Here is a 24,956-nt window from a genome sequence, read left to right as displayed (position 1 = left end):
TCAGAGCCTCCTCTGTGGTGGAGGTGGGGGCCTATTCCTTATGTTTTTGCATTTGGGAATGTGCCTCTCAGCTGCTCGGGGAGCAAACTTTCGTCCGCAGTACGTGCAGGCAATGTAGTCTGGGTTGTCGATGGGAGGCAGTGGGGGCAGGCCAGAGACCTTGCTCCCCTTAGCAAGGGTTTGCTCCACCTGGCGGGCCTGTGACATGATGTGCATGAGAGCCTCGTGCTTCTGTTTCCAGTTGTTCTTTCTGGGTGGTGTTTTACTCTGTGGAAGGGAAAGGCAGTCAGGGCAACTGGGACCACCATCAGCCTCCATCCTCAAACTTACACTCAGAGCCCAACCCATGTCACCTGTCCTGTGCATTCCCTGTTGACATAAAACCCAGCCTGAGAGGGAGTCAGAAAGACCAGTACAAAGGAGGATGTAAAGGAAATACTGATGGAAACATCAGTATTTAGAAAGAGCTTCAGGATAACCAGAAAAGCAAGCAGTAGGGCCAAGGAACTAAAGAGGGTTGCTACATCTCCTTTTCAGGAAGGCCTGTTTCCACTGCCTTCATTAACAGATTGTGCTATTATCTGGATTTTCAGTCAGCTCCCTGCAGTCCCTGATGTCACAGAGCTTTACTGCAGCAGAACCACTCTGCATCCTAACTACAGCAAGGAAGTGAGCTTTCTCCAGTGGTACACCCTTGACACGTTACAAAGCCAAGTCAGGACTCCTGACTCCATCTATGAGATTTTAAATGGATCTGTTTATCCATTTGGCAAGAACCTTTCAGAGACAATATCTGCATTGTATCCCTTGGCCCCATGTACATGGGAAGGTGCTTGCACCTCAGTCAGAGGTTGAAGTGGAAGGAGTAGGAACAGTAGATGCGGATCCAGGGAGGCAAAGGGACTGCACTTTACCTGAGGACTCCTTGAGCTCTGCTGCTGCTGATACTGTTCCAGTTCTGTTCCCCTAGCTCTGGCTTTGCTAGAGTCAAACACTTTCCTCTTGGAGTCTTGATTCTTGCCACAGATACTCATGTGTTTCTCAAGCCTTTCGCAGAGAAACTTACGTTTGCAGAAGCTGCACTGTCCAAAGCCCTCCTGCTCCACAGCACTGGCAGCCTGCATGTGAGGCATCTCTGCAGATGGGTGGGCGTCAGAATCTCGGTCTGAGAGGGCAGAGAGTGAAGGGCTCTGTTTGGGGACCAGTTTTGAACTAGAAGCTAAATGCTCCATGGGGATGTTGTCTTGTATTTTGCTGTTGTTTATTTTGTTGTGTTTTGCGACTACCAGCCACTCCTTGAGATTCCCCACAGCCAGTTCTTGGGGGTGGGGAGTGGTGCCAGGCTTGGGGATGGAGTCCTCTGCAGACTGTGCCCCGCTGAAGGTCCCAACACCTGGCGTGTCTGCAGCTCTGAAAGTTTTCTCTTCAGGGTGCCTCGTGGCCTTTTGCTCATGGGTCCTCTCCACTTCACTTTCTCTTCTCTTCTCTACCTTGATAAGCTCCTTCTCTCTTTGAATCCTCCTAAGTGTCTCCTCTGTCCTCTTTAGCTTCTCTCCAAGGAGGGCCTTTTTCTTTTGAATTGCCTCTTCTAGGTTCCTTCTATCTTCCTCCAGCTTTAGGATGTAGGCCAGCTCTCTCCTGCAGAGATGGAGAGCTGATGGTTCAGGCTGTCGTGTCCAAGGGCAGAGCACTGCAGCTAACTGAGATCTCCCAGCTGGAACCATCTCTTTGCTTATTGAGCTTGATTTACTATTTGGAGCTTCCTGCACGTGGGGGGAACTTCCAGTGCTGAGCAGTGGATCGCTTGCACTCTTGTGGTGAGAAATTGGTTGCAGGGGATATGCACGGTCCACTCCTTCTTTATGTCTGCCTAAGGATTTAGCTGACAGAGTGCAGGTCTGGTTGATGAGATACTTGCTCTCTAGTCCACCTGACTGAAAGCCTCCATGCCTGGGCTTGTCCTGAGTGCTTTCTGCAGACATAGAGTAGGAATATCTTTGGTTCTTTTGTGCATAGAGATATTTTAAACTTTCCTCTTTGTCAAGTATGAGTCTACGCTGAAAGTTGTCCTTCTGGTATTTCAGTTGGGAACCAGGAGAAAACTTAGTAGCTTCCACCACAGGAGCCCCCGGTGGAAAAAAATCCATTCAGTGCCTGAGAAAGAGCCTGAGGTTAGAAGCTAAGCCATTACAAACAATTTTATCCAAAACTGGACAAATCTTCTCCTAACAGTTTATGCATGGACGCTGCAGACAGAGGTTATAAGTATTAGTAAAGGTTTTGTAACTTTCCTGCTTTCTATAAATCTTTACATTCCTTCCATCTAAGGAGTTTCCATGCTGCCTCTTCCAGTCCCAACCGTTTATGCAGACAGAAATAAGACACACTTTTATTTCTCTTTCTGTCTGAGCATTTCCTTACCATGGTAGCAGCAGAAATATACTGCAATGACAGAGGAATTGTTATAGTACCCAGCCAGTTCCCCATAACGTGTCCCTTCACTTTGTCACACGCATCTGACATGCAGGAGTCCGACCAAGCTCGGCACGATCTTCCTGTGGCTCGTTCCACCACATCCCCTGAGGCGCGGCGGGGCGAGCGGGGTTACCTGCGGGGCGAGCGGGGTTACCTGCGGGGCTGCGCCCGGCGCTCCGCCGGCCTCCCTCCTCGGCAAGCTGCGCGCCGCACGCTGCGCTCCCGGCCCGAGAGACCCGACCCCTCCTGCCGCTGCCCGCGGCTCCCGGGGCCCCGGCGCGGAGCTGTGCCCGCCGCGCCGCCCTCGCGCTGCCGGCGGCTGTTGCCGGGAGACCGGCGCCGCTCCGGCCGGCGCGCGCCGCTGGATCGCTCCCAGCCGCGCGGCCGTTCCACCGCGGCACGAGCGCGGCGCCCGTGGGCGGCCCTGATGCATTATTCATGAGGTGGTCCGAGATGCACTACTCGTGAGGCGACCCGATATGCATTATTCATGAGGCGGTCCTATATGCATTATTCGCGAGGCAGTCGGATGGGCATTATTCATGAGGCGGCGAATGAGGGACCGGCCCGACCCCGCTACGGCTCTTCATTGGCCGCGGTAGGGAGGCCACGCCCCCGGCGGCCGGTGCGCGGCGCAGGCGCAGCAGGTCGCGCGGCGGCTGCGGCAGCCGGCGAAGCGGGAGGCGGCAGCGCTGCCGCCATGGCGGACGGCGAGGGCTTGGTGTCCGTGGACTACGAGGTGCACGGCAAGGTGCAAGGCGTGTTCTTCCGCAAGTACACCCAGGTGCGTGCCACGGTCCCGGGGGCGTGCCTGCTGTCAGCCCGCTGCGGGCGCCTTGGAGGGGCCGAGCCCGCGGCTGAGGGCTGGGCTCCGGCTGCTGCTAAAGGGGGCCGGCATCGCGGTGCTGCTGGCAGCCCGGCCGGGTTATGTAAGCATGACTGAAGAGAGAGTTTCAGCTCCAGTGTTTCGCGTGAAAGAATATATTGAGTAGTGGAGTGAATCCTCTGCTGCTTTCCTGTTGCCTGACTTCCTTGGAGGTCTGTGTCTTGCCCACAAAATTGTCTCCTGTATGCGAATGCTGTTCTGTTGCTCTCTTACAGTTTGGATTAACCTCATTTTGCTCTGCATTGTCTTCTCAGGCAGAGGCTAAGAAGCTGGGGCTTGTTGGCTGGGTCCAGAATACCAGCCACGGCACTGTGCAAGGGCAAATCCAGGGTCCGGCTGTCAGGGTGCGGGAGCTGCAGGAATGGCTCAAGAAGATAGGAAGTCCCCAGTCCCGTATCAGCCGAGCAGAGTTCAGCAATGAGAAGAAGATCAAGGCGCTGGAGCACAAGGAATTCCAGATTTTGAAGTGACTTTGTCCAGGAAGAAGCAAATTCTGAAGCGTGAGCTGCGCTCATGGAACATTGCCCCTCTTCCTCACTCGTTCAGTCAGCCAATGTTCTGCTTTAGAGAACTTTATTTTATTAAATTTCTAATTTATTGTTTTGTTAGTTTGATGCTCAGCTTTTCACAGAATTCCTGTGGATAGTGGAAGGGCTGTGTTGTCTCTGTTAAATGGGCTGTTCAGGGCCAGAACCTCTGTTTCCAAGTGTATGTGGTTTCGGGAGTTGTACATGAGATAAAACTGAAATTTGTAGTGTGGTGCTCATGTGAAGAAAATCACAGGGTCAGTGCCGCTAGAAAACATCACTAAAAATATTATTTCTATGTACTGAATGTCTCAGAAACAATTTATTTTATCCCAGAACTTCATATTTTCTGTAGAATAAAATTGCTTGGATTTCACCTTCTCTGTGGAATGGATGTCGGATGGAGGGGCTGAGTGGATGACGGCCCTCGGAGCGCGGTCTGGTTGCCAAATCTGCCCCTCAGTCTCCCCGCTCGGTGCCGCTGTGCGGGAATGGCCAGGGGGGAGCCGGGCCGAGCTCTCTCTTTCCCGGCCTCCTTGGGCCTAGTGGAGGGGGGGGGAACTACAACTCCCGGCGTGCTCTTCGCCGGGCCCCGCCCGCTCGCGGCTGCGCACGGGCTGTCGTCCCGCGCGAAGGACCCGGAGGCCCGGCCCCGGCGGTCTCGCGCTGCGGCCGTTGCGGGCCCGCCCCTGTCCGGTGGGTGCTGAGGGGCCGGGGCGGGGCCCGGGGCGGCCGGGGAGAGGAAGCAGAGGGCGCTCCGCCCGTGAGGGGGGGGCACGAACAGCGTGTGCTGGCGAGCTGAGCCGCGGGTCCGCGCTGCCCTCCTCAGCCCCCGGGGCCAGGGAGCCTCGGCAGACCTGTCCCAGCGGCGGCACCGGGTCCCCGGGCACGGCTAGCAGGCCCCTTGAATGCCACTAGGAAACCACTAGGCGCCAAGGACTTGAAAACAGTGGGTTCCCTTTTGCATAAACAGCTTGCTCTTTGTGCCTGACACCCATTGCTAAGCGTGCTTTGCTCGTTTCCTGCGTAAGTAGCAGCAGATGCTATTTGACCAGGACTGTCAGTTTTTGTGGGGATGTAAAAACAGGAGAAAAGCATCTTTCTGCCCACTTCTTGGTGATATTTACTCTATAATTCTGATGAAAATTGCAGTAGAAACCTTTTGCTTACAGGTTCTTTGAGTTTTGCCTCACACGGTAGGAGTGTGATTTGGATATGGTAAGTTTGAGAGCACAGCATGTTGTTAGTAAGGAGCTTAGGCTCAGGCTCTGGCTGTCTACCCTGAAGGTGCTGACAATGTGTAGTCAGAGCATGAGCATGAAAATAATCACAGAAAAAGCCTCTGAATGCTAAGAAAACTAAGAAAAGTGTATCTATGAGGATGAATGAAATAAATCAAAGTCTTTTCAGGTCTTTAATTTGTATTTATTTAATTTTTCCCCCTTTATCTCTCCGTGTTTTAAGGAATATGGAGCAGTGAGCTCCCTGTGGTTTCTTGTGGCTCTCATCTATCAGATTTTGACATGATCAAACGTTTGGTGGAAGATGTGCGAGCCAGGCTGCGTTCTGGAGTCACTGTCAACTCACTCGGGCAGTGTGTTGAGGAGCTTGTCCTCAATAGCATTGATGCCAAAGCAACATGTGTAGCTATCAGGGTGGATTTGGAAGCTTTTAAGATCCAGGTGGTGGACAATGGCTCTGGGATTGGGAAGGAGGACCTAAAGGCTGTTGGAAAGCGCTACTTCACCAGCAAGTGCAGCTCAGTGAGAGACTTGGAGAACCTGACTTTCTATGGCTTCAGAGGAGAGGCTTTGGCAAGTATAGCCAACATGGCCAGTGTAGTGGAAATCTCATCTAAGACCAGCAGGACAGCAAAAACATTTTTGAAACTGTTTCACAATGGGCAAGCACTGGAAGTGTGTGAAGCTGAGTTGAACAGACCAAGTGGCGGAACTACAGTCACCGTGTGCAATCTGTTCCATCAGGTACCAGTGAGGAGAAAGTGTATGGATCCTGTGCTGGAAATTGAGAGAGTGAGACAGAAGGTAGAGGCTGTTTCGCTAATGCATCCTTCTGTTTCTCTTTCCTTAAGAAACGATGTTTCTTGTTCCATGGTGCTTCAGCTCCCTAAGACAAGAGATGTGTACTCTCGTTTTTGTCAAATTTATGGACTGGGCAGATCCCAGAAGTTACGAGAAATAAATCACAAGTCTGGGGGATTTGAGATAAATGGTTTTATCAGTACTGAGGGACATTACAATAAGAATATGCAGTTCTTGTATGTGAATAGGAGGCTTGTTTTAAAGACAAGACTACATAAACTAATTGATTTTTTATTAAGAAAAGAAAGCCTAATTTGCAAGGCAAAGAGTGTCCCTGCAAGCCGACAGGCTAATTCAAGTCCTGGTCGCCATCGCTGTGGGCCAGAGTTGTATGGGATCTTTATTCTCAATGTAACCTGTGCATACAGTGACTATGATGTTTGCCTGGAGCCTGCAAAGACTCTGATTGAGTTCCAGAACTGGGATGTTCTTCTAACTTGCATAGAGGAAGGAGTGAAAATATTTTTGAAACGAGAGCATTTATTTATTGAACCTTGTAGTGAGGACATCAGAGAATTTAATGAACACAATGACTTTTGTTTACATAATGCTCCAGTTCTGAAGCCTTCAATTCTTGATGAGAAGAGCATCCAGGAAAATTTTAAGAAAACATGTAATGAAATTGTGGATTCTTATGAAATATGTAGCTTGCAATCAAAAGATGTCAAGAGGAAATCCATTACTGGGAAAAAAAGTTCAAGTCTTATAGAGTCAAGTAAAAATGTACAGGAAACTAAAAATGCCCCAGTTCAGAACACTGCTGAATCATCTGATCCATGTAGAAACAATAAAGCAGAGATTCCGTTGCCAAGCAAAGATGACACAGTTTCTGATTTAATTAAATCAATTACCTCAGAACAGAAGCCAAAATACACTAGCAGTTCCCAAAAAGTATCTGATACTCGTCTGAAACCTTCAGAACATCTTTGTTCCTCTTTCAGTGGAGGAACCAGATCAGAAATAAGGGAAATAGATGGTTGTTGTGACCTAGAGGATTGTGCAGAGAATAATATAAAAGATGTGGGCAGCCAGCAAGGTCAAGTAATGCAGGAAAGCAATAAGGTTCTTGTCTTAAATAAGGATTTTATTCAATCACTGCTTGAGAGAGAAGACCCCACTGAAACAGCAGTGGGACCTGAAACTGTCTTTAGAAGTTCATTAATAACACTGTGTAATGCAAGAAGAAACAGGGGAGCAGCTGAAGTGATAGATGATGCCAGAAGAGGGGCTGTTAGTTCAATACCATTAAAGTCGCGCCTTACAGACCTTATAAAAAGTTTTGTGCAAAATGAGTCCCCACATGACTGTGAACAGACAGAAACAAGTCTTGCATCAAACTCACAGTGTAGGCCTGCCCCTCTCAGTGCCAAGGATATTTTTGACCATAAAGTAAATGTTGTGATTCAGTCTTCAAATGCTAAGGGTATTTCCAGTAATGCTAATAAAGAATATACAGCTTCTCTTACCAGAGAAGTATGCAAGACTGATGGTCATGAGAACAAAGCTTTGTCACATCGGGTGAGGGAGGAGACAGCTCTGCCTGCTGCTACCAATAAACGACCTTATGAAACATGGAACAGTGCGGAATTGCCACTGGCAACTTCTTCAGGTATTCCTCGCAAGAGAATTGTTATCAAAAACACTAGAAGGCAGATAGCTGTGCCAAGATCACAGCCCTCTAAGAAACTGAGCTTGTCCACACAGCTGGGATCATTAGAGAAGTTCAGGAGATATTATGGGAAAGTTAAGTCTACACTACCAACACCCACATCAGAGCAAAATGAATGTGGTCTCCCAGTTCTTAATTCAGAAACTAACTCTGACTTTTCAAAGGATGGGAATGGCAATCATGATAACTTTGGCAGTTGTGAAACTCCACCTGCAGCAGAAGATAAAGATTCTAATAATATTAGCCAAGGTTTTGGTTCCTTGGAAAAGACTTTATTTTGCAGTGGAGAAATGTCACAGGACAAACGAGCCCTTTGTCAGAGTCCTTTGACATTGTCTGATTACTCTCTGGTTAGTAACAAAACCACAAGTTGTAGAAGATCTCCAGGATCATTATCATCCAAACTATCCAGAATGAAAACGGATCACAAAGAAGTAGAACAACTTGGTGAACAGTTCCAAACAGACTCAAATAGAAAAGATGTCCATTCTTTTGATTGTGAATCCTCAAATAATGATTTTTTGTGTAATGTTTGTCAAACATACAAATCCTCAGTGGAAAAAATGAGGGAGTGTAAGTCCAGCATTTCTAAGGAGGCCGTGTGCTCGCAATCAGATGGTGTGATAGCAGAGTCTGTGAAGAGTCCTGTCAGCTCATCACCACTCAGCAGTATAGAAGGAGAGTACACAGTCTCTTCAGTTTTAGCATCACCTGCTAAAAATGATTGTACTGACATCATCTGTAAAGTCAAAAGTACATTAGGTGAATCCTCAGAACAAAATATGAAAGATACTGAGGTTCCCCATGTGACCTTGCAAAGGCACTTGTTCTCTGATGACAACACGAGCACAGGCAATCTGAGGAATGATTCTGTCTGGCTCCAAGATTTCGATGCTTTATCGGGTAAGACAGTGTACATCAATAAAGCAACTGGACTCAGCACCTATGGCACTCCTCCTTGTGAAGGATTTCAAACTGCCTGCATTCAAGATATAACAACAATGGCTGTGAATGTTGTTTCAGAAAATGGTAAGAGGGGTGGTGGTTGTAAAAATGGAATGAGGAAAACTCTTCTTCTAGGTGCATGAAATAATCTTGCTGGCAGTACCTGAGAGCTTTTACTGCATTAGTTACTACCTTATAGTTAATAGCTGCATGGAAAACAAGAAAGTGTTGGGAACTATGGAGACAGTAAAACATTAACAGTAAAGATATTAAAAGATCTTTTTAGATAAAATGATAAAAAGAAATGTCAGCAGCATGACAATTAACTGATAGCTGCCTATTTTTCGCTGGGCATCATGACATTCTCTGTGATAACAGTTACATATAGCTGTTGTCACATCTAAAATGAGGAATATACTTCAAAAGAGGTGTACCAGAAAAGTACTGTGTTTTTTACCATTTGTCCTAAATAGTTATGTTTCTAAGAATGTGTAGTTAAAGAGAACCTTATATTAAAATGATCTTTTTTCAAACTGCATACAAAATTTAAAGCAATCCGTGAAAGATAAAGAAAAAATCTAACTTAATTGAGAATGTGTAGTCTCCTGTCCATGGATTTTAGAAGGGCTGTTCTTTCTCACTTTGTAGCAGATGTACAGCATTGTTGCTTTTTTGATGGTGGGCCTTTTCCACTAGTGAAAGAATCCTGCATAGTATTATTTTTTCATGGGCACAGTGTTCATGAGTCTTGCAGATCTGTCTAGGAATATCTCTATATTCCTGATCTAGTTTGTCTGTCTAGTACTGTCTTTGATAATTTTCCCTTTAAGGGAAAAAATATCTGTGTTCTTGTTTTGCATTCTGTCTGTAGGCAGATTGTATGAGTGAAGATGCAGCTATTCTTGGTGTAGACTTTATTTTCTACTACATAAATTATTTTGAAAAAGTAGTTTGGACTTCTTTCTAGTTATCATGTTAAAAATTTGTCTAATCAGTTGTCATGGCCTTTGGTTTGTTCCATTTTTGTCTGTTACTTCCTTGTTTGTCACCAGTCACAGAAACACTGGTGCAGTAGGTGTTTCAGTTGTTGAGCTATTCCCCTTTATGTATAATAATTGATGCCAAAAGCTTTTAATATCTATCTAATTATCTGAAGAAAATGTGATGCAAGTTTTTATTAAGCAAAACTACTTGCAAGTGCAAATATACACTTTTTGACTAATATTTTTGTTTCTGTGGTATACCAGTTTTGTTGCTCACAGTACTCTTTAGTAACCAGCCAAAGCCCTGAGATGCAGAACTTGACCTTCTATCCAAAATGTTGGATAGTGCATTCATGTTTATAGAGATATGTACTCTTATGCTTTCAGATGATGTACAGTGTGTAGGCTTTGAAGACACGTGTTGTATTGCATCTTTTTACCTCCCATGGCACTGTCCTTAGCCTTAGCATTGTTGTTACTCTTTGTTATATCAGTGGTGCCAGTCTTTCTAACTCTGCCAGTTCTTGGCAATATGTCTGATTTTATTCTTTACTTAGATAAGAGCTGGACCTCGCAATTCTTCACAAGGTGTTTGAACTGTGGCTAGATCCTGTAGGTCTTAGGTTTTCAAAGTTCAACAAACACATTCTTTCATATGTTTTTGAAGCAAAGGATGGTTGCTCCTTTCAGCCATAGGAATAAATATAACTGTGTCCTAACACAGCATTCATGTCTCTTAATGTTGAGCACTGTTTTAGACTGCTGTTAAGGCCCAGGAGCAGAATCATTTCCTCACTTGTATGCTTTCATTTTGGTTTTTAGAGTAGTGTCAGTAACCCCATGTTGTGTTAGAATTTGACTTAGAATTTCATAGCCCCTAAGAATAGCATCTTTACACAATTCTAGGGAAGTTACACTGCTTAGCAATAGATGGAAGTAGGTAAGAACAATCCATACCCTCTTTTTCATGACAGCAGTGGCTGTCTGACATCTTTTCCAGCCACAAGCCACATGCTCAACAGAGATGTTGGATTTTGTAGGCCAGATCCAGGCAGCTTCATACTGATTAAACTGATTGCTACAAGAAAATTCATCAAACTTCATTTCACCATTGGATGCCTTCTTTAACAATGCATTTGTAGTAGGAAACTATCCTAGCTCAACCTGGTCTTTATTGTTACGCCAGCTATATTTGCAATTTTTGTTCCTTACATTATGTTGTGTCATTACACTGGAATATCTTCATGATCTAACTGAGGCAAGTGAAAATGAATGCTCAAGCATGGTAGTTGTATGGGGCTTGCCTGCATGAAGTATATACCTTACTATCCTCTCCACCTTTTCTGATGCTACTTGTCAGAAGAATCATATTAATAATATCTCTGCCAAGTCTGAAGTCTCACCAGCCTTGGAGCAAGTAAATCCTAACTTTCTGAGCAATATATATCTTGAACAAGGATTTTTCCTTCAAAAAAACCCCCAGGGAGATGACTCTTTGTCTATCACATGTATAAAATACTGGACTTGTTTTGTTACAGATGGTAGATTCTTCCCTGAACTTGAGAGATACTGTCTTTTCATGACAATAGTTATAAAAGTTATGCCAGAGTCTGAATTAGGCAGCACTCTTCAATTTGCCACAGTTTAGCAGGAACTACATCAGGCCATTTTGTCCTTTCCTCTGGGTTTTGTGACAATGGGACGCTGAGTTACTCTCCAGTGCTGGGCTGCCCATTTGGATTCTTGAAAGGATTCTCAGTCCCCAGGGTCACTAGTCCTCACTGGAATGGAGCCAACAGTCAGGAGTCTATGGACTGGCCCAAGATTTTATAGAGCCTTTTCACACTGAGCTTATCAGCACACAGCTCGTTTTCTTTGGCATTATCACTCTGCCTCTTTTCCTGAATGCACACCCTTAATTTCTTGGTAGAAAGGAACTTTATTAATTCATTATTATTTCACAAAGAATAGAAGACTGAATTGTACCAAAGGAAGGGTGAAATGTTTACCAACGTGCTGGAAATCTGAGCCACTTTTCTTAATATTCTTGATAACAATACAAGTTTGTAATATTAAATCATTTCTGGGTGGGTGAGAACATATTGTTGGACTAACTCTGTTACCTCATGTGGGCTCACTGATTTGTAGTTTTCAGTTTTACAAATTCCTGATAACTGTATTAAATATTGATAGGAATGGTGATAGACTGACAGTTTTGCTGCTCCTTAACCGAGGGAATTCAACAATGTTTTGATCTCTGATAGACTACTATGTGCATCCTTTCTCTTTGGGGAAAACACTTCTGGTTGCACTAATTCTGGAAATAATTATTACAAGTTTAAGGCATCAGCCAATTTTTACATACAGTCCTGCAGAAACCATGGTAATATTTTTACATTTCCTAAGGTGTGTATGTCTGATAATTCTCAGCTTTTTACGTATGTGTTGTTATTTCTCAATGTTAGGTTGCAGAATCTGTGTGATACTTGAAATTTTACAGGGCTAAGCACATCTCATTTATAAGAATATGGTAGATGTATAGCTTTTAGTAATTTTGCTTGCTGCTTATTAAGCAGCAACAAATAATTATTATTATTTGTTTAGGGTTTCAGTTCAGATGCCATCCCTTCAGAAGTGAGATTGTGCTTCCCTTCCTTCCTAGACCTCAGAAAGAGAAGACTCAGACAAGCCAGAATCTGAGAGGTAGGGCCAGCTTTCCAGGACACAGTGTTCTGTGGTAAAAACAAATAAAAAAATTCTCCCAGATGTCCCAACAGGAACCAGAATTACTCAAGGTCTGTTAACAATGGGACTGTGTGAGTCATCTCAGATCTAGAACTGGAAAAAAAATTTTTGGGTTGAAGGCAGGTTAAAGAATACTTATATACAGGATGAAATACCCAGTTCTTTGTTGAATTATGTCATGAGTTTAAAGAATAATTACCTACTCACTTCTTTGTACTCATTCCAGCCTTGGAATGTGAAAAATAGCTTCAATCCTCACACTTTTTTTTTTTTTGCAGTGGAAAGGATGAAATAATCTTTTTGGTATGTAACTTTGTCCAGAGGGAGTGGGTAGCTAAACAGGTCTTTCTTTCCCTACAATCCCTCCACCCCTTTTCCAGGCCTGTTGAATTGTGCTGTAGCATTTTTAGGAGTCAGAAGGATGCACACTCTCCTTCCTAGTTAAAGCAGACAGTACAGAAGCCTAGTGCCATGTTCCATTATTTATTTGTACACTCTCCCCTTTTTGTGAAGGAAAAAAAAGAAATAATATTTGAGTGAGGTTGAGGTCCCCAGTGAACATTCTACTGACAGATGGTGGTAGTTCCTCTATTATCTGTGTGTTCTTTCCTAGAGGCTGAAGGGGAATCCCTCCAGTCATTGCTTTTGGAATGGGATAATCCTGTTTTTGTTCCCTGCCCAGAGGTAAGTATTGCCTTGCATCTCATGCTGAAATAAGAATAATTTTAGATTTTTGTTATTTTCTGACATTGGGTCCAAAATTGCAAATGTAATGATTGTTGCCTATAAGTTATCCACAGATATATTACACTATGGACCTGGAAGTTTTGGTTTTTACAGACTGTTTAGATGCAAGTCATTGTTGTGGGTTTATTCAAAGAGAGGCAGGTATCAGGCTAATCTTTCATTTTACATAATTCCAAAACCAGAACATTGTAAACTGTCTTTCCCTCTACAGAGATAGTCATCTCAACATTAGAAGTTATCGAGTGGCAAAATTGTAATATAGTGTTTGTCTGCTTTGTGGACAGAGATAAAATAACCCAGGTTTGAACAGGTCTTAAAAGTGTATTTTAACATAGCTGTTTTTAAAGCCTGGCAGGGTTACAGCATGTGAGAGGGAAACAATGTTGGAGCTTTTATAAAAACTTCCTTTGCTGTCATGAGGCAGCATTATCTCTAATCCTGATGTTGTGTGTGTGTAAACATGTGTATGTAACCATTTCCACCTGCAAACAATAGGCACGGAGTGCAAACCACCTGCTGGTGAGTTTCTGGAAGGGAACACTTCTGTTCAGCCTTGCAGTGACGTGTGCTCTGACTCATTCCGGGGTAATGCAGCCTTTGTAATGCCATCCCCTGAGAGCTCACGTAGGCTGATCATTAACTTCAGCTTTTGATAGCTACTTGGAATCCGCTGGATGCATTGAAATTAGCAGGTAATAGCCAGATGGGAAAGATACGTGGTGGTAGAAGCAAAGGTATTGTCAGATGGTTTTTTAGTTGCTGTTATTCTTGTATAGAAAGCTTGGTTTGTGAAATGCAGAGTTATTTCTAGTTTTTGTTAAAATGGTTCATTGGGAGTATCTGCTCTGTGTGTTTGGGGTTTTTTGCCACACTGTTGAGCTTTTCCTTGATGTGGAATCCTGTTTTTACAGATTGCAGTTGATGTGACCAGTGGTCAGGCTGACAGTCTGGCTGTGAAAATTCACAATATCTTGTATCCTTATCGTTTCACCAAAGACATGGTTCATTCAATGCAGGTACAATATAATCTATTACTTGCTTTCATCCCCAAAATCCTGCTCAGCAGATGGGATTTGCTGATGTTTCTACCTGCTAGGAAAGAAATATCCAGGAAAACAGTTCACATTCCTAATTTTCACAAGCACTAACAGAATTCTTGGTCATATGTGATACCAGCAGACATGTGTGTCATGCCATATCCTGGTATCATCTCATGGTTAACCAGCTATCTGTAAGTGACTCTAAAGTTACTTGACTAGTATGATTAGATCAAAATCAAGAGATAGCCCTGTTACTGCTGCTTAGAAACGTTATTAACTAAATAACAGTTCAAAGTACAGTTTTTATATTTGTTGTTTAGCATTTTCTTAGTTCTTATTTCTATTAAATCTGTGCCCTGTATCTTCCTTTTTTATTTACCTTAGAAATATAATTCCTTAGTAGAGTGATTTCAAAATCAAATCCAAATTTTAATGGAAAAACTTGAAATTTCACCCTAAAATTTATGTCTGCACTTAAAAGTGATCTTTAATAGTGGCATAATAACATCAAGTTTTATTATTTCGGTGGTTTTTTAATCAAATGTTTTGAGTGTTAAAAGCTAATGTAAATATAAGTCTTCAGCTTACATATGCGATGGTTTGCTTGGGTAGGAATGCCAGAGTGGATTCTCTCCCTCTCTTGCATCCCAGTGACAAAAGACCCAAAGGTCCAGCTAACACTTCTCTTATGCAGTCAGGCTGCTGACTTTGAGATTGCAGGTTCTGACTCTGTGAGGCATGGTAATGTTCATCTCCAGGGTGGAGATGATTCAAATGATTCCCTTACTTATGTTGTGAGTGCATGAATAATAGGAATAAATAAAGTTACTGTAGTGAACAGGTTATGTTTCACAAAGACAAGAGAGGAAAGATGGAGAATAGAAGGTACCATTTGTCTTTTTTCTCATAATAAGAACTGTTCTTTAAAACTTACTGAATGTTTCTGTGTTTACCTGTATTGTGTTTTCCTTTCTACGTTTTCAAGAAGGCAAAACTAGAGGAAGTTAACTACTTTCTGTCTCTGAAAAAACAAAATACTACTTCCAGTACCCTACAGCAATTTTGAGAATCTCTCTACAAAGATGAAAAGCAGAAAATGTTGCATCATGCAACAGGAAAAGAATAAAAAGAATCATTAGTCTTGTGTCCCTGCAAAGAAATAGTCATCCATTAATTTTTACCTACCAGGTGAACATGTTGTGAAACAGAGAATTCAGGGTGAGCTGTCTATGTAACATTGGGAGAAATTCCTCCATAACACCATATCTGTATATTTGAAATCTAACAATAAGATACTGAAAGCATTGTGCACCTCATCTCAGTATTGCATGTTGCTCTGGTGGATTTCTGATGCTTGAGGGGAAAGTCGAATCAAGTCACAGAGGCAAATTCTGCATCAAAAATGAAGGGAAAAACTCTTCCTTTCTTCTGCAGATGATTATCAAGTTTAAAAAAAGTTGTTTACATTCTCTTTTGGTGATAGCAACAGATCAATTACTCAGAGTCACTGTGCACAGCTTTCATTCCCAACTCAAGGAGGTTTCTACATGGCCATTTCATTCACCTTAGAACAGTTAGTACTCATGCCCTTATTATTATATTTGAAAAAGTTTATCCAGATTTTTAAAATATATTTTGAAACTTTCTCTTAGATCCATTTAGAAAACTGTTTCGTGACCATTTAATGGTCATTTGACCTTCTGCCAATATTATCTTTTAACTTAAATAATGTCTGCTTTTTCCATATTTAGTTCCCCAATGTATTGATAAAGAATAACTATGTAGCTTCTCAGTCCAGTTTTGCTAGGCCTTTTGGGTTAGGAAAGATGTGGCTTCCAGTCCTCTAGTCATCATACTAGCTATTTGTTGGTCTTGATCCATTTTGATTGTTGTTTCTTTTGTTTGCCTTCATTTTAAAAATAATTGTACTGCCCTATAATGAGTTTTTTGAGTATCTTACAGGTTCTTCAGCAAGTGGACAATAAATTTATCGCTTGTTTAATTAACACTAGGAATGGAATGGAAAAAAAGGCAGGTGAGACTGGTTAATAGCATGAAGTTGAGGTGGCTGTCAAGTGGACTGCAGAGGGAGCACTGTCCTATTTGTAATCTCTTCTTGCCTTGGGCTGATGTTAGTAGAGGAAAACCTTAGTCTTTGCTTGAAATTTCTTGGATCTTCTTAATCTTTATTTTGGATATTGTTGAGTGTTCCTACTGCCTTCAGATTAATGTTATAAAAATAGATGTACTCAAATTGCTAATATCTTTCAGTCTCTGTTCACAGTGTCTGGACATATTCATTGTTGAAGCTTTCTGAAGCTGTACAAAAAAGGCATTCAAAATCAGTAGGTTTTGTAACGTTTTAAAAGGTAGTGTCAAACAGAACAGTTTATAGGTGATCTCAGCTCTCATTCTGAAGTTAGATGAACATGTCAATAGACAAGAGTTTCTGACTCAATTTAGTTACCTAATTTAACCACCATTTTGGATCACTGAATTTCTGTTCTATGGTAACTTTATGTTCTGCCAACACAGTCTCCTCCTCACTTTGTTTCTGTGAAACAAGCTGATACTTATGTTCTAAATGTGGCTTCTGGGAAGTGGTTATTCTTTCTGACCCCTGCAGTTGCCTGGTACAAAGTTGCCTATTTCTCATCTGTTGTGGTACATTTTTAGATGGAAACCTCCTGATTTTGGTGGACCAACATGCAGCTCATGAACGGATCCGCTTGGAGCAGCTGATTGCAGGTGAGGATTCAGCTGGTCTAAGAAACAGATAATCAGTGCACAGAAAAGTATAAATGAGCTCTCTGGCATGTACAGAACCAATAGGATATCTATCCATTTAACATCTTTATCCTGATCCCTAGAAGAGTGCAGGCATTCAGTATCTGTAGCAATCATAATATTGGCAGCTGAAAATTCTTACAGCCTTTCCAAAAATAAAAGATATGCTCCCTACCCACAGAACTATTGAACTAAAATAGTCCTGACATAATGAAAGAGCAGGAAGACTGATAGGAAAAACAATGAAGAGGAAATAAAACAACATCAATAAGTTTGTGTGGTTACACTGTGAAGAATAAGACATGGGATGCTGAATAAAGAGTCTAGTTCATTTGGTTCCTTTTTAGCTGAATACTGTGTTTAAAGCCTAAAATTTCCACAGTCTGACTGTTTGCAAAGGGATAATAGTCTTCTGTGTAAGCTCATTAGCCATTGGTTTCAGTGTTAAAAAGCACAATAGCCGTCCATCAAGCACTTAAAAATCATTGACCTTCTCTTACATCAACAAACACTGTGCAGTTCCTGCCGAGTGTTCCAGGAACTCTGTTCCTTTTGGTCAGGTACTGAAAAAAGGTAAAGACTGAAGGGAGAAATGCTTAATGAATAGTATTTTAACTCCATTTATATCTGACTTTCTGTGGAAAAATTGTTCTCTCTGAGTTGAACCAAATATATCAGTAGGTTGTTTTGCTATTTAGAGTGACTCTTTTTTGGAACTGGTGGGAAAAAACAAAGTGGCATTAACCAACCCTTCCCCAGAGACTGGATGTCTGGTTTGTGACATTCCCAGTCCTCCACAAGTTTCAAGAGAAGGCATTCTGTGGTCATTTTTTAATCCAAGCAGAGGATTACATGCCAAACCAGAGGGTCATTAAGGGTAATGCCTCCGTAAATATTTTAAGAGGGATACTTCTAAATGTTTCATTCACAGATTCCTATGAGAAGGAAGCTGCAGCATGTGGCAAGAAGAAAATACTGTCATCCTCCATCTCTCCCCCTTTGGAGATTGAAGTTACTGAAGAACAAAGAAGATTTCTACGGTTAGTAGTGACAAATAGCTCTCAATTTTGGGGGATGGCTCTGTTGATCAGGAAGATATCTATATATTGTGACCATGAAACTCAGGAGAAAAATTGTTGATTCTTTCCTGAGCAGAGCCCAGTTGGCTCTCTCTGTACTGAGGGAAATGGATACGCTTCTTAGGCACGTTGTTACAACATCTCAAGACAAAACCCTGGGGTGTGCCATTTTTGTGCCTTGCAATGTGCTCTGATTTCCCCGGGAAAGTAAACCTTCATGTGTGGGCCAGAAGACTGCCAAAGCAGCTTCCAACAGTTCCTCCTGTCTGGGCCTCAGGACCTGGGAGTGCTCAAAGGACTGCAGTGCCCAGACTGTCGACCTAGGTACTGACTTTACAGGCACTTTCTGAGAAGAGGAGGATGGGATATGGAAAATCTGTATTGTGAATCCTTCAAAAACACATTCCTTTTTCCTAGGTGACTGCCAAGAGTAACTAATGAACACTGTTTCCCAAATGTTTCAGAATGGTGACCTAGCTACAATTAGGATATTTAACTTTTGTTCTTCAAGAGTTTAGATACAGATTTCTTGTTGGACTATTGCAGACCTATTGGACACTCATCATAATTTCTTTTCCCCCACATCTTTGTCTGTCGCCTGCCACATCCATTTGTGAGGTTTTTTCAGTGCATTGTTCTGAATTTTTAGATGAAGTTCTGTCAGTATTACCTCATTACTCTTCTTTTTTCTTTTTTGTGATTCCTGTGGCAAGCTCAACAGCTGCTGATTCAGTCCTTATTAAGATTGTTGCCTACTACAGGGATACACTTGCTTAGTGTTGATCATATTTCAGTAATATTTGGATTTTTTTTTGTTCCCACCTCTCAATGATGTTGTTGCTAACATCACAATATTTGTAATGCCTCTTCTTCAACTTTGATTTATTTTCGCTCTGATCTATGAATGTCTCTCATTTCTAATAGATCTACTTTAGAGAATGGATGGCTAAAACTGAATACAATATTCCAAGTGGGAGAATCCCATTGATTTGTACAGTAGCTTTGCAGCTGTGCTCATGTCTTCTGTTTGTTATATCCACACCTGATATTTTGTCTCCTTTTTTGTCTACTGCTGCTTGCATGAGCTGCTTCTGTGTGGATGGTCAAGGCAAAGAAACAGAGTAGGGGGGGTTATTTTTTGAATTTCTGTTGTTTATGTAGAAGCCAGCCAAAAGTAGAAATAGATTAAATTACTTCTGATAATTTGTATTTATTTGTCTTTAGGTGGAGTAAATTCTGGTTTTCTGCCCATTTTTCATTCATCCTACTGATTTCTATTCTATTTTTCTTCTATTTTTCTACTTGTTTTAAATTCTGATTGAGTTCAACTTTGTCTCTATCTAGTCTCAGCTGACCGAAATAATTTTGTACTTTCTATAAATTTGCTTGCTTGACCGTGCTGCTTCTTTTCCACATCATTAATAAACAATCATGAAGATAACAGATGAGGACTCGTGTTGAACACTGACCATCTGTTGCCAGCACACCTTGCTTCCGTAGTCTCTAAATCATAATAGATGTTCCTTCTCTATCCATGACAACCTTTTGCATTTCCTTTTTTATCTACTTTTAAGTGGTGACATGAAAGACTTTTGGAAAGAGCTAATAAATTATGAGAGCTACTATTTTCATCAGGTAAATCACAAACATTCTAGAAAACTGAGTAAGGAAGTAACTCAAAAAGGCATGTGTTTCTTCTAAGGACATTGGTTGAATATTCAGCACAGAGGGATGCCAGTTGTGATTTTCAGCAAGAAGCTTACTGGTGCTAGCTTACTAGTACTTTTATTGTGTGACTTAATAATTTTTCAGTATGTATTAGCAGTTCATCCCTTGCTCTCTGAGACTATCATTACTAAAAAGTTAGGAATTAAAAGTATTATGTGAAAGTCTAAATTCTATTGTTATTGTTACTCTCAGACTGTGACTGTATTCTGAGGTAAAGTTTGGTGTAATAAAATAAAATAACCTGTCTAAAAGACCTTTCACTTCAGCTGTGCTTGCAATTTAATCGTTCAGCTGGACCTCTCGTTCACCTGCAGCTTTGGTTCTGTTATTTATCTACTAGGCATTGTAGTAATGCATTGTTCTGTTGACTCTCTTGCACTTCCTTCTTTATTTTTTCTTTTAATAATAATAAAAAAAAATAGAAAAGCCCAGTTGACTTCAATAGCTGCTTGGATTTTGTAATTTCATTCACAATAGGCTTTTTGTCTTTCTTTCTGTATAGCCTGCTGAAGGCTATACATGTCTTCTTTTTTTTTAAATAGAATTTCATAAGCCACGTTCATATGGAGGCTAATAATTGTACTATTCTCATTATTGATTTAGGTAAGTTTAGATTTGCTTCTTTCTATTTTTTGCTCAAGGAATTTCTTTTCTAGAACTAACCTTTACCACCTTTGTTTTAAGTGAATACTCCCTGAATTAATAAAGTATAACTCCCTGAATTAATAAAGTATATATTGTTACAATTGTTTTCATTTTGGAGATAAGCTCTCATCTGTCTTTGAAGTCTCATTTTTGTGTGTATTTTTCCATCCACAGGCTGATATATGTCATAATTAACTAGAGGTTGTTCTTTCCTGTATTCTCTTTGCTTAACAGGATATAAAGTTCATTAAACCATCATAAATTTCTTAAAATACTTTTTCCATTTTAAGAATTTGCTCATATGTGTTAATTGAAATCACAGTTCTTTTAGATTAGACTTAAAGTAGTCTTTATGCTGTGTAATTTCAATATTTGGAATATTTTTATGTTGAACCAGACATCTCGTGCACCTTCAGAAAAGGCAGATTTATAGATTTAGAAACAAAGCCTCTCTTCGCATAACACAGGAACTCTTAGATCTTGTAGCTGTGGAACATGAAAAATGCACGGTTATTGGAGTGAAAAAACATGTCTGAACGTAAGCTGAAAAGGCAAAATTACTTGGAATCTCATGAGGCATGGATTTCGAAATGGGAAACTGTTACAGGAAGTGATATGAGAAACCATGTATGTGGACAGAAATACAGAAATACTTACATGTGCTATGGAGTCATAGACACAGTGGTTGATGTCTTATTTCTCTTGATTTTTCTTCCTCAGATGCTGCTACAAAAATTTGGAGGACTTGGGTCTTGAATTATCATTTCCTGAGACAAACAACTCCTTGCTTCTTGTGAGGAAAGTGCCAATGTGTTTTATAGAAAGAGAAGCCAATGAATTACGGCGGAAAAGACAACCTATCACTAAAAGTATTGTGGAGGTCAGCTGTGTATATGGTGAAGTTATGATAGTGGGTCTTGTTCTGTATTCATGGACCAGGAAATTACAGGATCTCTGTTATGAAGGAGACAATGGAGTCCCCTGGCAAATGTGAATGCCATCCCTTTTTTGTAGCTAAATAGTCCCCAAACTGAAACCACTGAACTATAACTGAAATGATAGAAGACTGTTTCAGACTTGGACTAGTGGAGAAGCTAAGAAAAACTGTGTATAGCAAAGATATTTTAACTGATTACTGCACATGGATGCTTGAATGGACAGTAAATGCTTCTTGCAGGAACAGAAAAATTATTAAATGAAGGAACAGTAAAATGAATAAGTAATAACAATATTTATGTATCAGCAATATTAAAGTTGCTTCCATGAAATCTCTATATCAGTGGGGTCAGTGGGGCTTTCTAAAAACCACTGTTTCAGATGTTCTGCAGTTTTAGGGTGAGAAATTCCTGAAATGATTACTTGCAGTGGGAGGTCAGGATTTTCACCTAGGTCTTCTACACCATGGTCAGTACATACAAACAGTATCACTTTTTCTTATTCTGGCAGTCACACAGTAAGTTATACACAGATATGAACAAAATAGGATAGGGGGATGGAAGGGAAAAATAGCAACTGATGACATTACCTTTTTTCTTTCTAGGAGCTTATTCAAGAACAAGTTGAGGTGAGTTGCTCTCTACTTCTAGAGTTGACTATAACATCCAATGCTTACTGCATGAATCAAAGGGAGCCTGTTGAGCTTCAAATGAGAGAGTGGGCTAAATAATCCCCTAGCTTTTCTTCATTTTTAATTTCCTTTGTGTTACAGTTCTTTTTTCTCATATTAGAAGGAAAGTAACCTGATGTTCCCTTACTGCTTTTAGCTATTGCAGACCACAAGAGGAGGAGCGCGAGGGACACTGCCTCTGACGTTTCTGAAGGTGTTAGCTTCCCAGGCCTGTCATGGTAGGGAAACTCTACTTTTCTTTCATTCTTTCTTTTTGGCTTTTTTTTCCCCCCAAACCTTTGTCTCCACACATCATCCTCCCTGGGACAGTGTTTGGATGTGTTTGCAGCTATTGTAGGGTTAAAGACTATATCTTAGGGATGAGGAGGTAATGCTCATGGACAGCACTAAGGGATAAACAATACTCCCCCAATTTATTAATGTATGGGCCTAACATACTTCCCTTCATGTGAAACATACAGTTCTGAGATGCATTTATCTGTGTGTGCTCTAAACCATTCAAATAACAGCTCTATGATGGGCCAACGGGGAAGGTGCTACAATCTGCTTGTAAGCATGCAGGAAAGAACACTTAACCACTCTTTCCAAACTTTTAATTTCCTTTAAGTATCCCAAGTGGTAGTTTAAGTGTGCCCGCAACATTTCAAGTACTTTTGGAAGGAGTGTGGTAAAAATTTACATCTTCTCAGGGAACTGTTGCTTTCCAGCACCTGGCAATGAGCAGGCCTTCTTGGTCTTGACTGCAGTAGCTCCAGCATCTTGTTGCAATTCCTGTGCCATATACAGTATCAATGAGATCACGCTGAAAGGGCAAATGTGAACCAGAAGTATCTGTTTTCTCAACAGTGTCTCAGTTTTCAGTTGGCAGTCAATAGGTTTTGGGGTTTTGTGTCTAAAAAAGTCTCAAGGCTGAAAGCATATTGCAGATGGTCTTTTGCATCTGTGCAGGCTGAAGTTTGCAAACACCTCTGGAATAACTCCCTAATGTTGTGCTTGAATTTCCTCTGGATGCCTTTAAGTGCTCACTTGTGAGAATGGACCCAGTGGCAGGGCTAGCACTTGGTTTCAGAAGTGACACCTGTCCGTGGCAGCCACAGAGAGCCACTCAAGCCTGTGAAACTGTTATTAACTGTTGTCTTGGTTTAATACTTCTTGATTTGTGAACTGTTTCCAATTTCAGCTGTAACACACACACACACACACACAAACAAAAAGCCCATTTGCCTCTTGCAACATTACCTGAAATGCCAAATGTAATAATCTTACCGTCCATCAGACTTGGACTACGTTAAAGTTTAAGCCATGAAAAGCTGATCTCCTTGTACAGCAGACTCTTTAACTGAGCCAAGCCTCAAGTCTGCCACACTGCAGCCTTTGGGTTGCCTTTGCAGCCTCTCAGCTAATCTCTGGGAGATGCCCCCAAAGTTTTCACTGAAAACCACAGCTGTAGAAGGAAGTGGAGTCCTCTTTGGCAGCAGGGGCAAGAATGTGTCTCTTTTTCAGGAGCTATTAAGTTTAATGAGCATTTGACTTTGGAGGAGAGCTGCAGGCTTATTGAAGCTTTGTCATCTTGTAAGCTACCCTTCCAGTGTGCTCATGGAAGACCTTCAATGCTGCCTCTTGCAGACATAGACCATCTACAGCAGGAAAAACAGGTACTGTGTGGGACACACCTCTGGTAATCCGTGCTCTGGGGTATCAGAGGCGCATCACGTATGTGTGCTAGAGCTAAGATCATACTGTTTGAAACCACCACCACTGGCCTTATATTACTTGACTTGTTACATATTGTTACCAATAAAATGAAACTTTAGGACAAAAGCCATCTGTCCTGTAAACACTTAAGCAAGGATGTTATCATACATTATTTGAATAGTCACACTGACTTGAAGAGTGTCCTTAAGGTTAAGCATACATTTAAAGTGCTTGCAGTTTTGAAGTGTAAAATTTGGAAAGCATGGAAATTCTGAAATTCTGCTAGTGGCAAAGATGCTAATTAAACTAATGCTTACTTTCCCAAAGTTTAAGATGCTATAAAATGGAGATAAAGCACAGGAATAGCAACATTTATTATAAAATCATAGAATGGTTTGGGTTGAAAGGGACCTCAAAGATCATCTTGTTGCCATGACTACGAACACCTTCCACTAGACAAGGTTATATTTAAATCAGGTTACATTTAAATTTAAAACAAAATCATTACTCCTCCCTTTTGCTGTTACTGTGCTTTATTGTTATTAAATTGGATTCTGTTGAAAGTCAGGTGGGACTGTGAATTAGATATTAACTTAGGAAGGACTGTATTAGGGCAAAGAGTATGGAAACACTGAAACTTATTTACTTAGTTATGACTTGTGCTTAATTTTTCTCCCTCCAGCCTAAACCTAATTTAACTAGACTCAGGAAGATGGCAAGAGCATGGCAGCTATTTGGAAAAAAAAAAGAACCTATTTAAAAAAAGTTAAAACTGTAAACTGCAACCAGTAGAAGCACTGGTATAATCCATGATCCTGTGGATAGACTACCCTGTGTGAAGCCAAGTTCTGAGCCAGTGCAGTCACCAGAGCTCTCCTTTGACTACTGACCGAAGGAGCAGAGACCAGCCAGGAGAACATGGCAGGAGGAGCCCACCCTTGGAGCCTGGAGAAGCATCTTCAACCTTAAGGAATAGCACTGGAAGTCTGGGCGCTATGTCACTGCTGCACTGCTGGGTGTAAGGAGTTGCAGCCACATGCAGCTACTGAAGCAAAGCGCTTCTTTTCTGCAAGCACAGCATAATTCTGCATAATAGAGAGGGGAATTTTAATTAGTGTATTTTGTAGTACTTTGAAAATTGGAAGGTATTTTTTAATAAAGTTCACATTCAACTCACTCCTTAGGCTCATGGCAGTGGTTGGAATGAGGATTAACCAGCTTCATAGTATATATAGGCCAACTTAGACTCAAGAAACACTTCACTTGGCAACAAATG

General features: G+C 41.6%; 3 protein-coding genes across 4 annotated transcripts; 2 read left to right on the top strand and 1 right to left on the bottom strand.

Moving 5' to 3' along the window:
• On the bottom strand, positions 1–2,147 carry ZC2HC1C (zinc finger C2HC-type containing 1C). The gene is made up of 2 exons (XM_058807322.1): positions 915–2,147; positions 1–267 (listed from the first exon to the last, which is right to left on the bottom strand). The coding sequence occupies exons 1-2, from the start codon at positions 2,145–2,147 to the stop codon at positions 1–3; spliced, it is 1,500 nt and encodes a 499-aa protein (XP_058663305.1).
• Positions 2,148–3,017: 870 nt separating this feature from the next.
• On the top strand, positions 3,018–4,264 carry ACYP1 (acylphosphatase 1). The gene is given in 3 exon segments (XM_058807324.1): positions 3,018–3,138; positions 3,141–3,259; positions 3,616–4,264. Coding segments are annotated over 3 exon segments (456 nt in total). The 3' UTR covers positions 3,832–4,264.
• A 264-nt stretch (positions 4,265–4,528) lies between these two features.
• On the top strand, positions 4,529–24,829 carry MLH3 (mutL homolog 3). Of its 2 annotated transcripts, XM_058806824.1 has the most exons (12): positions 4,529–4,584; positions 5,353–8,688; positions 12,946–13,016; positions 13,991–14,095; positions 16,082–16,154; positions 16,796–16,867; positions 17,838–17,946; positions 21,079–21,238; positions 21,899–21,922; positions 22,122–22,203; positions 23,489–23,640; positions 24,363–24,829. In XM_058806824.1, exons 2-12 carry the CDS (start codon positions 5,412–5,414, stop codon positions 24,438–24,440), a joined length of 4,203 nt encoding a protein of 1,400 aa, XP_058662807.1. In that variant the 5' UTR covers positions 4,529–4,584; positions 5,353–5,411; the 3' UTR covers positions 24,441–24,829. The 2 variants fall into 2 exon arrangements, with proteins under 2 accessions (XP_058662807.1, XP_058662808.1); XM_058806825.1 differs by lacking the exons at positions 12,946–13,016; positions 13,991–14,095; positions 16,082–16,154.
• Positions 24,830–24,956: the final 127 nt, after the last annotated feature.

This window comes from Ammospiza caudacuta, chromosome 6, assembly GCF_027887145.1.
Source record: "Ammospiza caudacuta isolate bAmmCau1 chromosome 6, bAmmCau1.pri, whole genome shotgun sequence".
NCBI classification, from domain to species: Eukaryota; Metazoa; Chordata; class Aves; order Passeriformes; family Passerellidae; genus Ammospiza; species Ammospiza caudacuta.
Note: the sequence above shows the minus strand (reverse complement) of the source record. Positions and strands in the feature narration are given on the sequence as shown.

Excerpts from the sequence above, each read along its gene's own strand:
- ZC2HC1C (XM_058807322.1), bottom strand. The coding sequence starts at position 2,147 with ATGGATTTTTTTCCACCGGGGGCTCCTGTGGTGGAAGCTACTAAGTTT. Across the intron at positions 268-914 it reads AGAGCTCAAGGAGTCCTCAG|AGTAAAACACCACCCAGAAA; the intron begins GTAAAGTGCAGT and ends TCCCTTCCACAG.
- MLH3 (XM_058806824.1), top strand. The coding sequence starts at position 5,412 with ATGATCAAACGTTTGGTGGAAGATGTGCGAGCCAGGCTGCGTTCTGGA. Across the intron at positions 17,947-21,078 it reads GAACAAAGAAGATTTCTACG|ATGCTGCTACAAAAATTTGG; the intron begins GTTAGTAGTGAC and ends TTTCTTCCTCAG. Across the intron at positions 21,923-22,121 it reads TTATTCAAGAACAAGTTGAG|CTATTGCAGACCACAAGAGG; the intron begins GTGAGTTGCTCT and ends TACTGCTTTTAG.